The 23,951-nt window shown below is 40.5% G+C and overlaps 1 protein-coding gene across 2 annotated transcripts in view; it reads right to left on the reverse strand.

The window, feature by feature from the left end:
* smg1 (SMG1 nonsense mediated mRNA decay associated PI3K related kinase) overlaps positions 1 to 23,951 on the reverse strand; it is a 144,463-nt gene that overhangs the window by 115,693 nt on the left and 4,819 nt on the right. For both annotated transcript variants that reach the window (XM_070980185.1, XM_070980186.1), the window contains exons 3-4: positions 21,916 to 22,068; positions 9,530 to 9,666 (exon numbers count right to left, since the gene is read on the reverse strand). In XM_070980185.1, coding sequence (XP_070836286.1) covers positions 9,530 to 9,666; positions 21,916 to 22,068 — 290 coding nt within the window. The remainder of the gene's footprint in view (positions 1 to 9,529; positions 9,667 to 21,915; positions 22,069 to 23,951) is intronic.

Consider the following 23,951-nt stretch of genomic DNA (forward strand, 5'->3'; position numbering starts at 1 on the left):
TTTCTGGTTAAACAAAAAGGATCTCATTCTTTAACAAAAAGGCATCTCTGTAGGGAGCCTTTCCATACTGTTATCAGACACTTTGAATAAAGTGATGTAAACTTGATGTTTGTCACATAGTTAAATGGTTTGTTTTTGTCCATTTTAACTGCATTTATTGTTGATATATGTGTATATGTATGAGAGAGTGTACAGGGTTGTTCATTTTGAAAATTCAATCATTCTTCATGTAACTTGGCAGGCTAATATTGGCTGATATTATCGAGCATACTGCAGATTTGTTAGGAACAATTCATGGAGAAAACAAGGAAAAAATATGACTGATTGATCAACAAGTTGCTTTGTATTTGCTGTGTCCCTTGGATGGAGTAGCAAAAAAATGTCTACTGCTAACATTTTCTCTGTCTACAATTTTAACATCCTTTGGTTATTGAAGGATCTCTTCTCAACAGTTAGGAGTATGCTGAATCTTAGCCTGCAAAGTATCAATACTAGCTACACCTGGCTTGTCCTCTGACACTCCTTGAAAAACACCACCTCACACCTTGGTTCCTAAGGTGTGTGATGTATGAAAGCCTGGCTGTCTGTATCTGTTTTTGAGACTGTCATTGGTCCTCATCTTCAACCGCTTATCCGGGGTCGGGTCGCAGGGGCAACAGCTTCAGCAGGGGACCTCAAACTTCCCTTTCCTGGGCCACATTAACCAGCTCTGACTGGGGGATCCCGAGGCATTCCCAGGCCAGTGTGGAGATATAATCTCTCCACCTAGTCCTGGGTCTTCCCCGTGGTCTCCTCCCAGCTGGACGTGCCTGGAACACCTCCCTGGGGAGGCGCCCAGGGGGCATCCTTACCAGATGCCCAAACCACCTCAACTGGCTCCTTTCAACGCAAAGGAGCAGCAGCTCTACTCCGAGTCCCTCACGGATGACTGAGCTTCTCACCCTATCTCTAAGGGAAACGCCAGCCACCCTCCTGAGGAAACCCATTTCGGCCGCTTGTACCTGCGATCTAGTTCTTTCGGTCATGATCCAGCCCTCATGACCACAGGTGAGAGTTGGAATGAAGACTGTAGATCGAGAGCTTTGCCTTCTGGCTCAGCTCTCTTTTCGTCACAACGGTGCGGAAGAGCAAACGCAACACCGCCCCCACTGCTCCGATTCTCCGACCAATCTCACGTTCCATTGTCCCCTCACTCGTGAACATGACCCAGAGGTACTTAAACTCCTTCACTTGGGGCAAGGACTCATTCCCTACCTGGAGTAGGCAATCCATCGGTTTCCTGCTGAGAACCATGGCCTCAGATTTAGAGGTGTTGATCCTCATCCCAGCCGCTTCACTGTCATTGGCATACTGCAAATATTCAGCCCTGCAGTTGACTACTTATTTCACTCAAGACGTGTCTTATAGCATATAGAAAAACATTATATGGACATGCTAACAAGTTTAAGACTTGAATTTAATTGGAGGAGGTCTTAAATGGGTTCTCCTTTGGCCCACACTATACTCTTGTACCAAGGAGAGCTTGGAGATATGGCAAAAAAAATATCACCACCATAGTTTTTTCCATCTATTTTGACCATATTATCATAAAATATCATATTGATATTATCACAACGTGATAACCCTTCCAGTTTGAAGAGTATCCTGGCAATCACTCAAGCCTGAGGAAACCAGCGGATTTATCAGTTAAACTTTAGTTTATTAACGTAGAGACTGTGTCTACCCCCGACCATGTAAACTAATTTAACCAAAAGTAAACAGAAGGAGTTATCCTTAAAAACCTAATAAAAATTAAAACAACCGCTGCAATAGTACAACAAGATAGGATAACTAAATGTGGACTCCTTCACATCAGATCTCTGTCCTGTAAAGCTGTACTAGCAAATGAGTTATGTTCAGACCATAATATTGGATGTATTTTGTCTTACTGAAACCTGGCTGTGTCATGAAGAGCATGTTAGCCTAAATGAAAATACTCCTCCTAGCAATATTAATACTCACATTCCTCCAGGCAGTGGCAGAGGAGGTGGAGTTGCAGCCATTTTTGACTCAAGCCTCTTACTCCCATACGCATACTCATCGTCTTCCATTCTTCCGGGTCGCAGCCTCAGCAAGGAAGCCCCGACAGCCCTCTCCCCAGCCACTTCCACCAGCTCCTGCTGAGGCATCCCAAGCCATAATCCCTCCAGCGGCCCTGAGATCTCCTCTCTGCCAGGCATGCCTGGAACACCTCCCTAGGGAGACGTCCAGGAGGCATCCTCCCCAGATGCGTGAACCACCTCAACTGGTTCCTCTTGGCGCAGAGGAGCAGCAAAGGGCAGCCTTGGCAGAGCCCAACCCTCACCACGAACAGCTCCAACTTACTAGCCTATTAATTACAAGCCTATTAGTCAACCAAAAACCTAAACTCAATTACAACTCATTTGACCACCTTGTTCTTAGTCTTACATATCAAACCTGGAAAACAGTGCAGACAGTCGTATTTGTTATAGTGTACAACTTCCCTGGTCCTTATTCTGAATTTTTGTACCTTCCATCAGAAAGAAAATTCCTATTCCAGATTACTGTCTGATTGTGCTGTAGCCAAATTTAAGGATATGATCTCAACAGCAGAGGACTCTTATGCTACCTTTAGTCCCTCCCAAATTGACTACCTGGCTGATAGTGCTACAGGTTTATTGCATATCACATTTGACTCATCTAAACCCATCTAAAAAAGAAGATTAAAATACAGGGGAGGTTAGCTCTGTGGTATACCCCTCAAACACAACAGCACCACAGCACCCCCCATCCCTTGAAGGTCAAGGTAATTGTATTTTCTATATAGTGCCTGGTCACAACGGAAGTCATTTTTGGATACCTTTCCTGTAGAACAGGTCTATACCTTGTCCTTTTATTAGACAAACTAAATAGCCTTATGTTATATATCTTATTGACATGATGGCATGTCATTTCTGTCTCTACATGGGTGTCCGTTTACAATTCTCCTTTGCTCTCTGTATCACACGTCAGAGTTCTCTGTGTGCGTGCACACACACGTGCGCAGACATTTGCACACACACACAGGTGAGCACACTCCCACACACTTGTGGGTAATTGTCATAAAAAGACATATGATGTTCAGTTCAATGTACAGTTCAAATAATTCCTACGTGTTTGTGTCCTTCAAGTAGCTGTAATAAAACTTCTTAAAAAGCTTACTCTTGATCCAGGGGTTTTAGCCAACTATAGACCTATATCTACAAATACAATCAAAATTATTCAACCCCCATTGCATATTAGGTTTATTGGCCTATATACAATTTCTCAGCTGTTTGCAATAAACAAACTACACAAGAACTGTTTAAGTAGTTCAATGAAACTAACATTACAAGGCTTTGATCCAAATTCAACACAAAATACTACTTTAAATAACTGCTGCAGTCTCAAAATTATTCAACCCCTTCATGACAAGCATCTGCAATACTTAGTAGAGCACCCTTTTGCTGATGACCTGCTGCAAACGTGATGCATAGCCAGATACCAGCTTCTGACAGTGTTCCTGAGGAATCTTAGCCCATTCCTCATGGGCAATGGCCTGCAGTTCAGTAATATTCTTCGGTGTGCGTTTTGCTACTGCCTTCTGCGAATCCCACCAGAGATTTTCTATGGGGTTCAAGACAGGTGACTGTGATGGCCACTCAAGAATCTTCCATTTCTTCTTCCAAGCCTTGGTGGACTTTGAGGTATGCTTGGTATCACTGTCCCGTTGGAAGGTCCATTGATGCCCGAGCTTCAGCTTCCTCACAGACAGCATGAAATTTTTTCATTAGATTTTCTGATACTTGACTGAATCCATTGTGCCCTCCACATGCTGCAGGTTTCCAGTGCCAGAGGCAGCAAAGCAGCCCCAGAGCATCACTGAGCCACTGCCATGCTTCACGGTAGGCAGGATGTTCTTTACAGCATATGCTTCATTCCTTCTCCAGACATACTGCTTTTCCATAGGCCCGAAATATTCCAGTTTTGTTTCATCGCTCCACAGAACAGAATTCCAAAACTCTGTGCCTTATTTATATGGTTTTGAGCATACTGGAGCTGACTTTTCTTGTGCTGTTGGGTCAGTAGTGGTGTACATCTTGGAGTCCGGGCATGGAGCCCTTCAGTGTTTAGTATGCGCTTTTATGTGTAAACTGAAACCTCAGTGCCTGCTGCCAACAAGTCATGCTGCAGATGTTTTGCAGTCACTCAAGGGTTTTTGACCACTTGCCTCCTCAGGAATCTGGTGGCAGCCACTGAAAGTTCCCTCTTTCTGCCACATCCAGGTAGTGTAACCACTGTTCCTTTAACTTTGAACTTGCGAGCTATGCTTCCAACTGTATCTCTAGGAACATTCAGAGCTTTTGTTGTCTTTTTGTATCCTTTTCCTTGTTCCTTCTTTCTCCCCTTTTTCTCATTCCTTCAGGAGAAATGGAGTTGTAAAACAGCCTAACTTTTAAGAGTTACTGACCATTTGGAATGTTCACAGGGAGGTGTGATTTTGGAGAGAGACGGGGGAACAAGAGTCACAGATACCTCCACTTCAAAGGTTACCTTTCACCCAGGATGTTTCTCATGGAGATGCTGATTCTTTCTTGATAGCCCCATGAGAGATAAGGACAGTAAAACCATCTGAATGAAAAGTGCCAGGTCCCAGAGGAACCTACAAAATCAGATAAGGCTGATGGGTTGTAAATTAGACATTCCTGAAGCAAACTGTTTTATATGTCTGTGTGCCTTTTTTCTATAACCCCAGGATAACAAGATCTCTATGTTTGATTTAATTTTGGATGTTTTTACATTACTAAGCCCCTAATCGGTGTGATATCAGTGCTTGTTTGGTGTTTCTAAATTATAAAATGACAACTTATAAAATGACAACTTTTAACTTTTAACTCTCCTAAAAAGTTTCTCTGAATTTCTACCATGGAACCATACTGCCATTTAGAGGTTCGTAGCGGTTAAGTTGAATATGCTTGACAAGAGACAGTTATTAATAGTAACCATAATAGCAATAATCATTTCGGCAAATATAGCCTGCCTTTCTTCATTTATTTGTCATATTAAGTTAGTTATACCCTTAGTCATCATGTTTATTAGGATGAGTATTAGGAAATGTTATTATGTTTATTGTTGAATGCTGTCATTTTATTATTTTTTATTAGTTAAATTCTAGTCACGTAATGATCATTTTGGAGACATTTTTGACCGACCATCGAAAAGACTTTCAATCTTATTGTTATTAATGTAAAGTCTTGCCATAGGGTCGCCAACTCAACCAAAGACCTGCAGCCAGCTGCTGACCCGTTGGTTCAGGTTAAATAACCATCAGAAGCTGTTCCTCGTCTGCAACCGACACCGGAGATCTTCAGCTCCTGAAACATCCCTGTCCAACATCTGCTCTCAACCGTGGTTTGCTTGATTCGTCCGGCAGACTGCAGCGCAGATCGGGGTCATGGACGATAGCTTGGAGCCCTTTGTGTCAGTTTGGAGCAGACATCTACAGGAGCATCGCTGGCAAAGTAGGCATGCTTAAGCGGGTCTGAATAAGAGTTGGTCCGTGAGGTTACAATACTGTCAGTTTGCTTAAATTCTCTCAACCATTAATTCAAGAAATTAACTTCACATTTGTGTCCCCATTTTTCCCTTAAAACTACTTCTCACTATCACCAAACTCATTATGCCATTGTTTTGCCAAAAGTTTCTCTCTGCAGTTGTGTCACGTCATACCATCCATATCTTCTGTCGTACTATTCATGACTCATTCATTATTCATAATTGTGTTTAATAAATAAGACTTTTCATTCAAGTTGTGGTCAGACGGTGTCCTTTTGAGCTGGGTATAAACAATCCCTGTATCGAGAGTTTACGCTTCAGATTATCAGACTGGTCTACTGTTGGTTCATTCATTGGCATTACATCAGCATTACAAGACATAGTCAATAGAAAGGTTGGTGCCCTGGTATTTTACAATTCTTTTGACTTTTCCATAGTTCTAACATGCAATCAAACGTCAATCTCAACAAACTCTTAGCCAGTCCAGGTATTTATGTGTTCTGTCTCAAGCACACCTGAACTAATGAAACCCCTGATTAGTTGGACTAACTGCTTGAAACAGAGGCTTGGGTAATTTTGATTTGCTGCATCAGGTGTGCTTGAGACAGAGGGAATAATTTTGAATTGAATAATTTTGAGACTGCAGTAGTGATTAAAAGTAGTATTTTGTGTTGAATTTGGATAAAAACCATGGTTGTATTAGTTTTATTAAACTATTTCAACTGCTAATGTCTACTTCGCTAAAAAAAAAAATTGTACATTTTGCCAATAAGCCTAATATGCCATGGGGATTGAATAATTTTGATTGCAACTGTAACCCCCCCTTTCTCTCAAAAATTATTGAGAAACAGTTGCTAATCAGCTGTGTAACTTTCGATAACAATAGTATATTTGAGGATTTCCAGTCAGTGAGTTAACTCACGTTACTTTTTTGGACCACAATTTCTTGAGTTTTGGAGGATAATGCCAGTTTACTTTAAGCACTTAGCAAAGAGTATTGCCATGTATCAACAACCCAGGGGTGGATTAAGTGGGGCAACTGCAGGCCGAATGGATGCAGACAATACATTTCCGCAAGTTTTGTTTTGCTTCAACAACAAGTTTATCATACCGTCTGTCTTTCATTGTACTCATGCATACTTGGTATTGTTGTCCTTGACTCCAGTAAAACATATTCTGTTTTACAAATAAATCCAAACAGCAAAAACCTGTAAAACATAAGTGTTTTTCAAACCCTCTGGTGTGGGCTCTGTTCTGAAGTTACACTGTTACCCACTGTGTGAGGAACAGACAGTGACAGAGAGAGGAGAGGCAGACAGACCAGAGTTTGTGCCCCTTGGTTCCACTTGTTTTCCCTCTTTTCTAGAGGACATCCACATTCTTCACCAGTAGCTCAAAAAATGCTGTACGGTAGGAAATGTTTGTGTACTTGGCCTACAAGCCAAACATGACAGAATGACTGACTGCTGTTGCATTTATTTCTGCTGTGTGATTTTTCATTTTCCATTGCGGAGTTAGCCTGGGTCTTATTTCATCCAGCTATTTTTCTGCAACCAGAAATTAGTGGACTGTGAACAGCCTTGGTCAAAAATTGGTTCGCTTAGCACTTATCATGGCACTCTTCTAGGAGCAGTCACACTGCCTTTGGTAGCGGTTGGTCCAGCTGGGTGGTCAGAAGATGTTGTTGGCAGTGATCATCTCAAGTGTCGTTGCACTCAATCCAATCCCTGCATTTCCTTTTCTGATGCTGTGTATTTCTGTCATAGGCAATGCATGCTTATGTGATAAAGGTGAAAATATAACAAATTGTAAAAAAAGCAAAGCTTATGGGAGCTACTGGCCGCCACATCAGCATGTACCATAATCACCATTCATGCCTATACCCTAAAACTGAATGACTATGTACAAAAATAGCTATAATCTGATCAAATCCAAGTTAAGATTCACCAATTATAATAACTGCTAAATTTCAAATCCAGCATACCCAAGCACTAAGTCAACATAAAAAAAGTCAGTGCAGTTGTGCATGTTTTGGCAATTAGTGACAGATATAATAGACTGATATAAAACTACAAGATGTCTATTACAATAACAACTGTGTAATCACAGTGCACAATTGAGAATCTGTCAATGGAGAACACAGGCAATAAGTAAGGCAAACAGTGACCAGTGTTTCCTTTACATTTACTTAGGAGTGGCAGGCCGCCATTCCTAACTCCGAGCTGCCGCTCCTTCAAATTTTTATTTATTTATTTTTTTTTATTGTTGCGAATACACCACCTCTGCATGTCTCCACCTTCACAGCAGAGTCCAATGTTAATTATTCGTGAGCGCATGGCCTTGAAAGTGACATCACATAAAGCACCCAGACACCAGGTCAGAGAGTCAGAGGAGTGTCGTCTTGGAAAATAAGGCAGCCACTTATCAGAGAAAAGGCAGACTTATTAGCTTAAGATAACTCCTAATAGATTTTACACGTTAAATAGACATTCGCAAAATATTGTTGGAAGCTAACATTATGTAACATATCAGTAGCTTAGGTTAATTGGGCACAGTGCCAACTCAGTGTCACTAACGTGAGTAAACTAATTGATAGCATTAAGCTAATATCTATCTATAATTTTACATTATTTTGGTAATAAATTAATTTAAGCAACAAAAAATCTGAGGAGCCACTTGGGAGCCAAAAGAGCCGGCTCTTTTATGAGAGTCGAGCCGAACCACTAGTCAGGTATCATTAGCCTTTTACTGACTCATAAATGATGATGGTTAGGTAAAAAATTGTGTCCACACTTGTAATCAGATGCGATGTGAGTGTAAATTATCTAACATTAATGTTTTATGTAATCATATGAGTCAAGTAACATTAGACAAGAAAGAGCAGTGGAGCAAAGTGAAGAAGAGCAGAGTACAGCTGGGGGAGAGCCGAGTGAAGGAGCAGGATAGCAAAGTGATTGTGCAGGAGAGAGAGATGAGAGTAGAGGAGAAAAACCTAAAGGGAAGCACAGGCTATCAGGCTGGGACCCTAAATGGGTTGAAAAAAACTCCACTCATTGCTCTACCACACTGATAATGGTGAGTGTTGATGAACCTTTTTTTCCTTTCTTATTTTTTTGCATAATATACATGTCAATATTCCTGTTAAATAAATAAAAAATAAAATAATAAATAAATTCAGTGTATTTCCATTGTAAGAGCAATGATCAATAATGCCACTTTACTCCTATAGGAATGTTCTGCTGCATATGTTGGCAGCATAAGCATTTTTTATTTCATTCAGCCTTTAAAAAGCAATTTTCAACTGGCCATTCAATAAATAGGTTGTAAAAGTAAAATCTGCAATCAAGTGTCATTTGTTAAAACGCCGCCATGGCTCCCCGGAGAGCCTGCCCCTGCTGCTGAAAAAAATCCTAGAGGAAACACTGAGTGACCCAGGATAAAGCCATGTTTGTGAGACTAAAAGTTATTTTACTTTTAGCTTTATCTCAAAACAACTGTCTTCAAGAGTAACATTTAAAAGGTCCACTGTGTAGGATTTAGGGGGGATCTATTGACAGAAATGGAATATAATCACAATTATGTTTTCATTGGTGTATAATCACCTGAAAATAAAAATCATTTTGTGTACATTTTCTCAATGAGCTCTTCATATCTACAGAGGGAGCAGATTCTCTTCCACAGAGTCTGCCATGTCACACCACTGTGTTTCTTCAGTAGCCTAGAACCTACAAACCAAACACTGGCTCTAAAGGACGTTTTGCAGGTTTTAGCAGCCACCGTAGGTTCTCCTACACACTTGGGAGGGGAGGGTGAGGAGTACTCAGTTCGTTACAATATGTTACCTCACCGCTTGATGTCACTAAATCCTACACACTGGTCCTTCAAATGCAGAGATATAATGAAGAGGGCTTGCTAGAAGCAAACAGTATGGTAATCTCTACACAATCTCACTAACCACTTTGCTCTCGCCGTGGCTGATGAATTCCTTCAGCTGTTTCAGGGTGACAAGCCTGCGGTCGCGATCATCTTCCCTGGAGACTCGGCGCAGGAGGTTGGCCAGGCGAGACTCCTCTGAGTGAGCCATCCCTCTGTCTGCAAAAGCACCACAATGTAAGTAACAACATACAAATAGTCTTACTCCATGACTTACAGTTGATATTGCCATATTGCTAGTTGATACTGGCAGTGGTTACTCACTGGTTCTCAGCTTGTATTTACAGTTAATCTATTATGTCACACACATTTGTTTGTTACTCTGAGCACAACCTTAAGACAATTTTGTAATTTTCCAACACACTGCATCAGCAGATTAAATGCAACAACTGTTGTCCCCAACTGTTTCTCTGGTGGCCATGCTCTTTCTCACTGATCTCCTGATTTGGTGAATTAAGAGTTTATTTCAACCAAAGTTCATGGTGACTGTTGAAAGACAGTGGAAAGATACCAAAAAGGTTTGGGTGAGTTTTATTTTGTTTACATGAGGCTGTTTTATGATGATAATATTACTGTTTCTGTAAATGGAGTCTGGTGGCATTGGTAAGAGTGACACAGCAACTTTCTGGTTAAACAAAAGATTCTTTATCTTTAAGAAAAGATATCTCTGTAGGGATCCTTTGCATGATGTTTTCAGAGAATGGCAGACATACAGTTGAGGACAAAATTATTAGCCCCCCTACAAAAATGTCATTGTTTTAAAAATATTTCCCAAGTGCTTTTAAACAGAGCAACACATTTTTAGACATCCTAGTTTTATTTTGGATGCTTTACATTACATTACTTTAGTTTGCACACAGAAATGAAAATATTCCACAAAAAAACCCCCGTATCCTAATAGTCAATTGTGCATCCTTTTTGCTAGATAAAAGCCCACACTCATTTGTTGTAGTTTTCAAAAAGTCTCTGACACTTCTTTTGAGGAATCCTAGTCCATTCTTCTTTGGCAAATCTCTCAAGCTCCTCCAGATTTGATGGCCTTCTGGCATGGACATTCCTCTTTAGCTTGCCCCACATATTTTCAATGGGATTTCAGTTAGACTTGAGACCGCTTCTTTATTGATCCCAATTTGCGAAATTATTTTGTTGCAGTGGCAAACAGACAAACACAAAATGTATACAAGAATTGTTTAAAAAGTAAGAGAAAAGTAACAAAAAAAATAGACAGGAATAACAGCAGTGAATTTAACTCAACAAGATATATAGTTACAGTGCTTAACAAATTTATTAGACCACCACCCAAAGTAAGGTTTATGCCACAGCTGCCCTAAATTAACAGCATTGGTAATTACCAAAATCATTTTTTATTTTTCTGTAATGGTCAATACACCAATATGTCGAAGGTCTTTAACCAAAATGATATTTTTAATGCCAAAATATAATTATTATTGTCATCCATGAATTTTCAAATTTATGGATTTACAAAAAAACTGAATAGAAAAGCACATTATTATTTCTTGATTAATATAGTTATTTACTTGCATTCCTGAACAGAAAAATTTGTTTTAGTGGTTGAATGTTATGCTTGATTAATTTCTGACTTCTGAGAGAAACCCAGTGAGCCAGCTCAAATTTGGGTATAAAAAGGTGAATTCAGTTTGAAATTCCTCATTCCTGTTCAAAATGGTAAAACACGGAGAGCTCACTGAAAATGAAAGAGTGCGCATTAAAGCACTTCATGATGCTGGATGGTCTCTGAGACAAATGGGGAAAGACATAAAGTGCTCTCACAGTGTGGTCAAGTATGCTTTGGAGTCAATTGCCAAGACTGGTACTTACAAAAAACACCAAGGAAGAAGCAGAATACAAAAGTTAACTGAACTGATGTCAGAGACCTCAAGATTAGTAGTACTAGAGACAGAAGAAAGACCACTGCTGATCTTCAAGCAGAGATGAATGCTTCTAGATCAGAGTGTGAGAAAGTATACAGAATGACCATAAGCAGATGACTGACGAAACAAGGCCTAAAGGGAAGAATAACTGCTAAGAAGCCATTATTGAGGCCTGCAAACATCCAGAAATGCCTCAGATTTGCCAGAGAGCACAAACACTGGACTGTTGATGACCGAAAGAAGGTACTCTGTACGGACGAGTCCAAGTTTGAACTCTACGGTCGGCATCGTCGTGTTTATGTCCCCAGAAAAGCTGGAGAACGTTTTGATGCCAGATGCATTGCACCCACAGTGAAACACGGTGGAGATTCCATTATGGTATGGGGTTCCATTTGTGGCGTGGGTGAAAATCGACGGTATCACGAACAAGACCGTCTACCACAACATCTTAGTGCATCATGGAATCCCTTCTGGACCAAATCTGATTAGGCATGGGTTCATATAGCAATAAGACAATGACCCCAAGTATACTTTAAAGCTGTGCAGAGAGCATTTGACCAAGAAAAAGGAATCTGGAGTACTGGAACTGATGGACTGGCCAAGTCAAAGTCCAGATTTACATAAAAACAATGCCAGCAAGAATGCAAGCTGTTATCAAGGCCATACAAAATATTTTTTTGGTTATTATGTGTGAAAAAGACTACTTAGTTGTTTCAGTTTGTTGTTTGCCAAATAAATAACAGTAACATTTTTAGTTTTAAACAAATTTTTGAAAGGTTTCTGAAATAATACTAATAATAATATTTTTTTAATGACAGGTGGTCTAATAATTTTTAAGCACTGTATATAATGTGTATTATAAAGTATATTACACATTATATAATATTAAAATAATATAACAAAAACAAATTATAAGTAAGATTATAAACAGATATTTAAATCAAAAAATGTGTGCAGTTTCGGATGATAAATGAGTGTAAACAATAAGCAGTGTGTAATAATATATGCAATATTGCAGTAGTGCAGATAAAAAGTAAAATATTGGGGTTTGTGAGGTTGGTGGATTAATTGTTGTAAAGTGTGATAGCTCATGGCAGGAATGATTTCCTGAAGCGGATCTTGTGAAAGCAGAGCTAGAGCAGTCTGCTGGAGAAGGAGCTCTGCTGTCTGTCCACGAGGTGGCGAAGAGGAACCTCAGGGTTATCCATGGTGGATAACAGTCTGTCCAGTGTCCTCCTCTCTACCACCTACTGAAGAATGTCTAGCTTTCTCCCCCAGAACGCACAGTGGTTGTGTGGTCGTCCTGTTCCTTCTGAAATCAATAACCATCTCCTTGATCTTGGCAACATTAAGTAGCAGGTGATTTCGACCAGACCATTCCACAAAATTGTCAACCACTGCTCTGTATGCCTCCTCTCGTCCATCCTTTAAACACCAGGATGGACAAGGACTGATTTTGTTGTGATCTAATAAAATCTCTCAATTGTAGATAACGAAAGAACTGGCTATGTTGTGCTTGGCAGCAATTTCATCAAAGGACATCAGATGTTTATCATCAGGACTATAAAGATCTCCTATTTTTTGTAGCCCCTGTACAGCCCAAAGTTTAAATCCTCCCTCACCTCCTCCCGGGGGGAAACGGTCATTTCCCCATATCGGACTGAATAATGAGAGTGAGTCGGATTCTTTGAGATATTTCTGAACTTGTTGCCACACACTAATCATATTTTTAACCATAGGATTCTTAGTGATATTTTTAAGTTAAGTATTTTTAATTCGCTGAGTACAGGTAAATGGGCAAAGGCAGCTTCAGTGTATAACCTTCCATCTCTCTCCACAGTGGCACATTCTCCTCTGAGTAATAGAACATCAGAGTTCTCAATTGCGCAGCCCAGTAGTACCAAAATGGGTTTGGGCATTTAAGCCCTCCTCTGTCATACCGCAAGTACAGCAATGAAAGGCGCATAAGAGTTCCATAAGAACTTGATGAAAAGCGTTTTCAGCTGAGAAAATAAATTGCTTGGTGGTGGTAGAGGTAAATTTTGAAATAAATATAATAGTTTGGGAAGTTCTTACATTTTGAGAGTATTGATTTTCCCCATTAATGACATTGGTAAAGCAGCCCATCTATCTAAAGAATTTGAAACCTCTTGTATAACTGGTTTATAATTAGTTTCTATGATATTATTAAGCAATGGAACAATTTGAATGCCTAAATAAGTGAAGCAGTTAACCACCTTAAATTGAGCAACTACACTAGTTGGATTTTCCCTATCTACGTGGTTTAATAACATAATGGATGTTTTAGACTTATTAATCTTATAACCTGAGATCTTGCCAAACTGTCTAATCAAGTCTAGCAAGGCCGGGATGGATTTGTTGGTATTTTTGAGAAAAACAATTATGTCATCAGCATATAATGCTAAACGATGCTCTGTCTGACCTATGGTTATCCCAGAAATGCAACCATGTGACCTCATTGCAATCGCCAAAGGCTCGATTACCATAATAAACAACAACGGGGACAAAGGGTCCCCTTGTCTGCATCCTCGATTTATATATATAGTTTTTGATAAATTACTATTAGTCAAAATTTGTGCATATGGTTCCCTATAAAGTAATCTTATCCAATTACAAAAATTCTCTCCTAAACCAAAGCGCCCCAGAATCTCAAATAGATAAGACCATTCAACTCTGTCAAATGCTTTTTCAGCATCAAGTGACAGTAACGCAGTATCTCGGGCCCCTTTCTGGTCATAAATAATATTCAAAATCCTTCTGACATTATGAAAGCCTTGTCTGCCACAGATGAACCCATTCTGATCTTTCCCAATTATCTTGGGTATTATTCCTTCAATTCTTTTTGCTAAAATCTTACAAAGAATTTTCAAATCAGCATTTAGCAGACTGATAGGTCTCGAATTTTCGCATTTATTATTCGGTTTACCTGCCTTCGGAAGTAGAGTAATTAATGCTCCTCTTAGAGATGATGGCAATGTACCATTTTGGAAGGACTCTCTAAACATTTCTAAAATTGGAGTGAGCAATTTATTTTTAATTTTTTATATATTTCAATTGGGAGACAATCGGGTCCAGGAGTTTTTCCTGCCTTAATACTATCAATTGCGGCAGATAGTTCCTCTACTGTGATATCTTTCTCCAAATTAGTCCTAAGGTTTTCTGGCACAATGGGTATATTTATGCTGTCTAAAAACACTTTTAGCTCAGGATTTTCATTAGTTATTTCTGAACTATAAAGGTTTTCATAAAATTTCCTGAAGGAATCGTTTATTTCAGTTGGATCCACAATGTTTTCTCCTTGCTCACTCTGCAACGAGGTAATAGCTCTTTCGTTCTGTAGCTGCTTCAGATGCCATGCAAGCACTTTCCCAGGTTTTTCACCCTGATTGTAGAAGGACTGTTTAAGTCGCAGCAGACTGGCCATCGCTTTTGATGCAGATAATTCGTTGCATTGTGCTCTAAGCAACAGTAGATTTTGATGAGATTCTGGGGACCCTGTTTGATAGTACTCATTTTCTCTTTGCTTTATTTTTGTCTCTAAATTTTTTGCCTTTTGGAAAGTCAACTTTGCTTTATGGCTAGTAATGCTTATTATTTGGCCCCTAATAAAGGCCTTAAAGGCTTCCCATCTCATGCTTGCTGAGGTTTCTGTAGTATTGGTCTCAAAATAGAAACTAATTTGTTCGTCCAAAAAAGAGACAAATCCAGGGTCTGTCAACCATTTTTGTTTGCAACGCCAAATCTTAGCATCTTTGACTAGCTTTGAGTCCTGATATACCAATGAACTGGGAGCATGGTCCGAAATTAGGATAGCACCGTAAAAGCATTCCTTGATTTTATGTCTTAGCTCTGCAGATATCAGAAATAAATCAATTCTAGAATATGACTTATGAACCGCAGAGTAACACGAAAACTTTAAATCATTTGGGTTTTCCTCCCTTCAGATGTCTATTAACTTCAATTCTTTCATGAATTGTTGTATAGTTGCCCTACTACGAATGTGAGACTCTACAAGCTGCAGAGAAGACCTTGCCTCTCCACCTCCTCCTAATTTTCAAATCATCATTGTACATCAGGTGTGTTTCCTGAAAAAACACAGTATTTGACTGCATTGATTTCATCCTGTTCATTACTTGTTTTACTCTCTTAAGTTTTCGTAGCCCCCTGCAGTTCCAAGAAGTAATTTTATTTTTTATCTCACTAGACATTTTGTATATTTTTTATAGTTATATTCCCCTCTTTTAAGGTGATTGTAAAAAGTAAAAAGTAAAAAAGAAAGAAACAAAAACCAAACATAAATAACACAACCAATAAACACTATACCGATACCCAAAACATCGCCCATCTTCAGGACCCTTAGCCTGAATGTCCTTCCTCTGTAAACCTAAAACTTCCAGATAGCTACCAACAAACGCCTAACTATAACACTAACCATACACTCCTGTGCTACCATAATTAAACAATCAACATTTGTCTTACATAAACACACTCCTCATATTATAGGTTAAATCTTCACATTCAGAAGTCATTATGTTATTCTCAGAAAAAACTGAACCAAAAAGAATTGCGTTAGTATAACCCTCCTTAATTCTAAATTAACAAAGTGACAGATGCCGCAAAGATACATTCTGCCTCTTAACTCGTTTGTAGACAAAGAAAAAAATAAATATCTCGAGAGCTTTAAGTTAGTCATGGAGTAGGAGTGGAGGGAGTCATAACTTTAACAATTACTGTAAGCTCTGAGTAAGCACCATAGACATAATGTAATAAACACTATTGACCACAGGAGTAAACTTTAACATTCTAATTTGTACCAACTCGGCTTCTTATTTTTTGTCCTCTCTGCATCAACTGCTACCTTCTGCTTCGTAAATCCCGACACTCTGGATCGTTTGTAATATTCAGTCCAGTCTCTCATCTGACCTGATGCGCTTGATGAAGTCTTCCGCCTCGACGTGGTTGTTAAAGATGAGAGACCGTTCCTTATAAGTCACTATCAGTCGGGCCGGAGGGATGATGCCGTACCGGAGACCCATTAGACAGAGCTGTCACCTCACCTCGTCGAACTCTTTCTGCTTCTTGTGAACACCTGCCGCGATGTCCTGGTAAAACCACACTGTCTGGTTCTTGTATCGTACTTCTCTTTTTGTCTTGGCTGCTCTCGTCACCAATTCTTTATCTCTGAAGTTCAAAAACTTCATTATCAGCATTCGGGGCGAGGAGCTGTTGTGTGCTCTTGGCCCGATTCTGTGAGGTCTCTCCACCATTAGTTTTGTGCTCCCCAGCGGCAGGTCCAATACGTCTGGAAGCCAATTCTCCAAAAAGGCACAAGTGTCTTCACCCTCAGCTCCCTCTAGTAAATTGACAATCCTCGGGTTGGAGCGCCTTGATCTTGTCTCCAAATCCAGTAGTTTCTCCTCCAAGTCTTTATTTTTGTTTTCTAAGACTTGAACTTTTGTTTGGAGCGAGGTGACGTTGTCTTCAGTTGTCAAAATCCTTGTTTCTGCCTCCGTGACCCGCTCTGCACAGTCAGTGATGTCTTTCCTGACACTTTCAATAGCGGACAAAATTCCGTCAAACCTGGTGGAGAACTCTGTTTTCATGTCGTTAATAGCAGTCAGAATGGTAGCCGACATGGGACTAGACTCTCTCGCCACCATATCGTTGCTTGTATCCGGTGTTTTTTTCCTCCGGAGTTGCGCTAGCATTAGCCTCGTCGGAGTCCATGGCTTCGGTGTTAGCCGAGGATTTCTTGCTAGTACTGGATCGAGTAAAGTCCGGCAGTTTAGCTTGAAGAGTTTTATTTCGCACTTGACTGACTTTTTTCTGTGACCCAGGCATTCCCTTAAGCTTATCCACCGGTGAGGAGGTGTTTCCCCAACTCAAACACAATATTTTAGAAGGATTCAGCTAACAAGGTAGCGGAGCAGGTTAACACACGTCCACTCAGGTCGCCGCCATACCGGAAGTCATATGGTAACTTTTACCATTATGTATATTATTGTAGCATTTCCTCTTTCCAGCCTACACTAAAACTAAGTTTTGGTTTTCAAATCAAAAGATTTACTAAAAATAGAGGACTTGGACAAACATAATGAGTAAAAGTCTTTTCCAAAACAGCGATCCATAACATGAGGAAGATTAAAAAGTTAGCTGGACAGCTGTCTGCACCAAACGGTTTTATTAAATTACCAACAATGTTGTAGCATGAGCATTACATGATCTGCTGTCAACCAATCTTGCTCACTCACTCAAAGGTCTTCCCAGTTTAGCTGCTTGTTCTAGCTCAGATTGGTTACACGGTACAACCCATCCATCCATTTTCTATGCTGCTTATCCCTTTCGGGGTCGCGGGGGTCTCAGTTGTCAACGGGCAGGAGGCGGGGTACACCCTGGACTGGTCACCAGCCAATCGCAGGGCACATATGCACAACCATTCACACTCACACTCACACCTAGGGGCAATTTAGAGTCACCAATTAACCTAATGAGCATGTTTTTGGTCTGTGGGAGGAAGCCGGAGTGCCCGGAGAGAACCCACGCATGCACGGGAAGAACATGCAAACTTCACACAGAAAGGCCCGACCCGGGAATCGAACCGGCGACCTTCTTGCTGTGAGGCACGCGCACTACCTGCTACCTACCGTGCAGCCCTCACGGTACAACCATGTTTCCAAAAAAGATGTGTAAAGCATGAATAGAAACAGAATGTGCTCATTTGCACAACACTGAATCGTCACATTTAATTGTAATTGAAAACAGCAAGACAACATATCAAATATTGAAACTAAGAAACTTGACTGTTTTTGAAAATTCTATCCTCATTTGTATTGGATGCCAACAAGTTTCAAAAAGTTGGGACTTCTTTAATGATAAAGTTCTTACTATCAGAGACAAAATTCACCACCTCCTGCCATCACCAGGTACTGATTTAATTTCAAACAAAGAAACCATAGAAATTGTTATTAAACCTGTCTTAGTTTTAGACTGTTTTTCACCTCAATCTGTCTCTATCAACAGGATACGTACCACAGTCCTTCAAAGTAGATGTAATAAAACCCATTTTAAAAAGCCTACTCTTGATCCAGGGGTTTTAGCAAACTACAGACCTATCAACTTTCCCTTTCTCTCAAAAATTCTTGAGAAAGCCATTGAGCTGTGCAAATTTCTACACAATAGCTTATTTGAAGATTTCCGGTCAGGTTTTCCAGTGCATCACAGCACAGAGACAGCACTGGTCAAAGTTACAAACGACCTTCTAATTGCACCAGACAAAGGACTTGTCTCTGTGCCAGTCTTATTAGAGCTTAGTGCTGCCTTCGACACCATTTACCATGGTATCTGTGAGGGGTCTGGAAAGTATCCCCCTCACTAAGGTGAAGAAAAAAGAAAACACTGTTGTCAAGTTGACTTGGGGGGGGGGGGGGGTTCATGGAGTGCACACATGACAATGCAGCCACAGGACTCCAGCAATTCCAAATCACCTTGTTTATCACCTTGTTGGGTCATACCAAGGTGGAAATTAGGTACTTTTGGTTAACCTGTATTAGATTAGAGTTCTTTATGTTTTTTATAAAGTAATATTTGACAACATTAAAACTGTATTGGTATGATTTTAAAGAAGTTTGTGTCTAGGGGGGCCCCTTCACATGGATAATGGCATGGGCCCAAATCAAGTAATGAGGATAGCTTGTGAGGGAGAGTCTTTGTTTTAGTGAGAGGAGGTAGGCTGGTGCTCGGCTGCAGCTAGTGTGACCTGCTCAGTTGGACCCCTCCCTGCACAGTATTCTGCCAATCTTTGCGTGAGATTATTGTTTTTTTTCTCCTGTAACATGTTTTTGGTCACCATTAAAGAAAATGAATCAGAGCTCTGAGAAGAAAACCCTGTTTGTCTGAGGCTGCTCATTTTTCCACCACGCTCCACACTTCAATCCCTCTGGCTCTCATCCGTTTTGTAGAGGTCCATTAACATCAAAACCCTACAGTATCCTATTGCAGAAACTGGAGCACTTCAGTGGCATTAAGGGAGCTGCGTTAAGCTGGTTTAAAATTCACATTCTCAGGTTGTACACATTAATGATGACTCCTCTGTGCTCACTAAAGTCAGCTACTGAATTCCGCAGGGTTCTGTGCTTGGACCAATTCTCTTCACCTTAATGCTTCCTTTAGGGTAAATTATCAGGAAACACTCAACTTCTTTTTTTTTATTGCTTTGCAGATGATACCCAGCTAAATCAATCAGTTACCTAGATTACAAGCGTGTCTTATGAACATAAAGACCTAGATGACCTGCAATTTTTTGTTTCTAAACTCAGACAAAACTTAAGTTATAGTACTAGGCCCTAAACACCTTAGAAACTCACTTTCTGATGATATAGCAGTTATGGATGGCATTGCACTGGCCTCCAGCACCACTGTAAAGAATCTGGGAGTTATCTTTGATCCCTTCACTCCCATTTAAAACAAATTTCAAGGACTGCATTCTTTCACCAACATAACATTGCAAAAATCAGGCACATCCTGTCTCAAAACATTGCAGAAAAACCAGTCCATGCATTCATAACTTCCAGGTTGGATTATTGCAATTCCTTACTATCAGGCTGACCAAATTGCTCATTCATTGCTGATTCGTATTCGTATTCTGACAAAAACAAGGAAAAGAGATCGTATTTCTCCGATATTAGCCACTCTGCACCTGCTGCCTGTACAATTTAGAATAGAATTTATAATCCTTCTCCTTACTTACAAAGCCATAAATGGTCAGGGACCATCTTTAAGAGCTCATGGTATCTTACTACTAGAGTTGGGCGGTATCCAAATTTTGATACGGTCAAACCTTCTCCATTATCATGACTAATTAAAAATCACTTTGCAGGGCAGCATGACGTGCCCGCAGTTCAGACGGTCAATGCTCACGCTAGGAAGCACTAATCCTAACTTGTAGCATACCAGAATGACAAGGAGAAACTCAGCTAAAACCCTCTACCAAGCATTGCCACCCAAACAAAACATAATTCATACAGAAGTAAATTATATGTGCATGTAACTAAAAGATGAAAATAGCTTATGTCCACTTTAGTGCGTCTGCTAATTTCGCAATTCACGCAAACCACACAGGCATGGTATCATATGAAAGCAGAGTCCGATGATCAAGAAGATGTCTGCCTCCTCACTGTGCGACGGAAACTCTGCAAGCTAGCAGCCAAAGAGTAGCAGAAAAAAACTTTGCTAAATCATAAAGTACGTCTTACCTTTGCTGTTTTGTGGTCAAAAGTTATATTCCAGCATGAAAAAAAATGTTGCTAATGTCTCCTCCTATGACTCTGTGTTAGTTTGAGATCAATCACGAAGGTCCTGGTTGTTTACTGAGCTATTGACCGGCGTAACTACGCAGTTAGTTTCACCACTCCATCTCATGGGCCTGAAGTGCTATTTTACTGTTTTATTTGCATTTTGTCCTTTTATGAGAGATAAGAACAACAGCAAGCAGAAAAAAGGATGAAAAAGTGTTTTCAGCAGAGGAGTTTCTCCATATGCTTGGACGAGATAACGGTACTCTGCCCAGATGCGCCTAAATGAGCGCCTGGACATACCTGTGTTAAAACATCTGTAAAACTGCTCAGGTTGTTTTTTTAGCATGTACTTTTGCACAGTCACCTTTTTCCCCAAGTAAAAATTCAACGAGATACATTGAACGGAGTGGACTTGCACAACATTTTTTTTAATGACGGTAATGAAACTGATGCCGTTGCTAGTTGTAGATACCGCGGGATACCTTATTACCGGATTACTGCCCAACCCTACTTATAACCCCACTAGAACACTGTGTTCCCACAATGCAGGCTTACTTGTGGTCCCTAAAGTCTCCAAAAGCAGAACAGGAGTCAGAGCATTTAGCTATCAAGCTCCTCTCCTGTGGAACCATCTTCCTGTGTTTGTCGGGGAGGCAGACACTGTCTCTCTATTTAAGAGGAGGCTTAAAACTTTCCTTTTTGATAAATCTTATAGTTAGGGTTGGCTCAGGCTTGCCCTGGACCAGCCCCAAGTTACGCTACTGCAGGATTAGACTGTCGGGGGGCCTCCAAAGATACACCAAGCTCTCTCCCTCTCCAACTGCACGCTTTCATGTCCTACCACGGCCTGTTACTAACTTTGTTTCTTCCCCAGAGTTGTGTGCTTTGTCGTCTCGCAGGTTCCCATGGATAGTGGCTGAATCTGGATTGTGGATTATAGCTACATCTCCTGCCATGGCCCTGCCTGACATCCACTGCAACTGCTACTACTATTATTACATCCACTGTTACTATGATTGCATTTCTCTCTCTCTCTCTCTGCCACTGTCGCCAAGTGCTTGTTCATGAGGGAATTGTTGGGTCTTTGTAGATACAAGAGTTTGGTCTGTACCAGCTCTATATGGAAAGAGTCCTGAGACAACTTCTGTTGTGATTTGGTGCTGTACTTAAACTTGAATTGAAATTGCTTTGTCACAGCTTACCCTGCGATTTCTTCATGTCCTTTGATGCTAAAGCACGGTTTCCATGCTGAAAAGGAGTTAAATCTTTTGTCACGTCATTGGGCCTCAACTCTTGCCCCATCGACTTCCAACCAAACGTATTATCACAGACACCTTGACCAGCTTCATATTCACCTATGGGACAAAGACAATGTTGGGTTAAGCCAATTTATTACAAGGAAGAATAGACAAAAATTAGCTTATCTGACCTCCCAAGGCAAACAGGAGCAACTTTTGATTCATGGACATTTGAAATTTTAAGTTACAAAAAACTCCCTGACCATTTTTGTTGAACAGTTTTCCACAGATGAAAATGAAAACAACCTCAACTTCTGCAACTACTGATGGATATTCTGCTTATTTTATTTGCCCAGTTCTACTGCTTTACAAGTACACAAATATGAACGCAGTCTTACAGATGTAGCGGCCTCGAATTTCCCCTAATCTCGTGCTGGGGCCCTGGTGGGTCTGTGACCGGTCCCTGCTCTGCAGTAGGCGGGTTCGTGACTATAATGAGATCCCCCGCGATGACGTCATTGGCGCGGGGCCAACTCGTAACGCCCCTAAGCTCCATTTGCGGAAACTACCTGCACTCGCTCGATCAGTCCACCAGGAGGAGCAGTCATTATAAGTGGTTACTGTGTCAGCTTTGCTGAGTCGTTCATTAGATCTGCACATAGCCTCCACTGCTGCAAGAAAAACTGCTTGTCTAGTAGAGCACCCTGTGCAGTTTTTTTAAATATAATTATGCTTAATCATCCACATTATTGTAGTGCTTGTTCACAAACTTCGGATCTGCTCATCTGCCCATCCTGCCTTTTCCTCCACATCTCTCCCCACCTTTGGAGAGGCTCCCAGCGCATCTCTGCGTGTCGAGTGATTTGTGCCCAGAAAATTAATCATGAATAACAGAAGTTGTGCGTCGCGTTTTTCTAGCATTTTGAACTGCTAAACAGTTAAATGTTTAATACTCTGCCTGATTCGCGGAGCCACTCTGCTTTTCAGTTGGTGGGTTTCCTGTTTGTAGCGCATTTTAGATTTGCAGGTCGCTATTTGATGCGGCGACCAGCAGTACGCAGAGTCCGGTATGTGTGTGTACTCTATATTACTGGACAGAAATCATTTACAGTGCGCTGAAGAGGGAGGGACGGGAGGATGAAATGCCAATTTCAGCCTGTGATCTGTTAATGTCTGACTGAACAGCCTCATGGAAGTGATATTTTACAGTTCTACATATTTTAATCTAACGAACTTCGTTAAAACAAGTCACTTGGTGCTTTCAAAGTCATGTCATTGAGCTGAAAGGTTGCAGATTTTCGTTCGCCTTCACAGGCGGCTGCGGAGCGCAGCAGACGACGCGCACTGCGATGCTACCAGTCCCCCCCTCCTCTTGGGGGTGTGCCCAGAATCCACTATAAACACGCCTCTTCATTCAATTGCAGGGTGTCACCAAGAGATGGCGTGTCCCTCACAGGAACACATCTCAAGGGCAAAGATTTTTACTCCACTACATTCATCTGCTTTAGTAGGCTTATTTGTAGTTAGGCAGTCACAGTTACTCAACTATTTTACGTTGATTATTTAAATCAACTTAGAAAAATATTCTCGCACAAAGTCTTTAAAAAGTCATAAATGTGTGTTTCCATCAGCCTGTTTTAATGCATATTTTCTATTTGCAAACAGGAAATTCTTTTTTCTCTTACAATATACTGTATGACATTTTTTTGTGATTGTTGCGATCAAAAAAAACAAACTCGTGTAAAAAAGTTGTATATAATCACTTCCTATATGATAATAACCATACTTCACATTACAGAACCAGTCGAAAAGATTCAGTTCCCATCTTAAAAAACAAACAAACAAACAGTTTTAACTTGAGAATGAGAAGCATCAGCACAAAATTACGAAATCATGTGGCGTAGATTTGGCGCAGTTGGTAGAGCATCCGCCCCATGTATGAAGCTCTCTGCAGCGGCTACGGGTTCGATTCCGTCATTCAGCCCTTTGCTGCATATTAT

This window comes from Chaetodon trifascialis, chromosome 15 (genome assembly GCF_039877785.1).
Source record: "Chaetodon trifascialis isolate fChaTrf1 chromosome 15, fChaTrf1.hap1, whole genome shotgun sequence".
Taxonomy (NCBI): Eukaryota; Metazoa; Chordata; class Actinopteri; order Chaetodontiformes; family Chaetodontidae; genus Chaetodon; species Chaetodon trifascialis.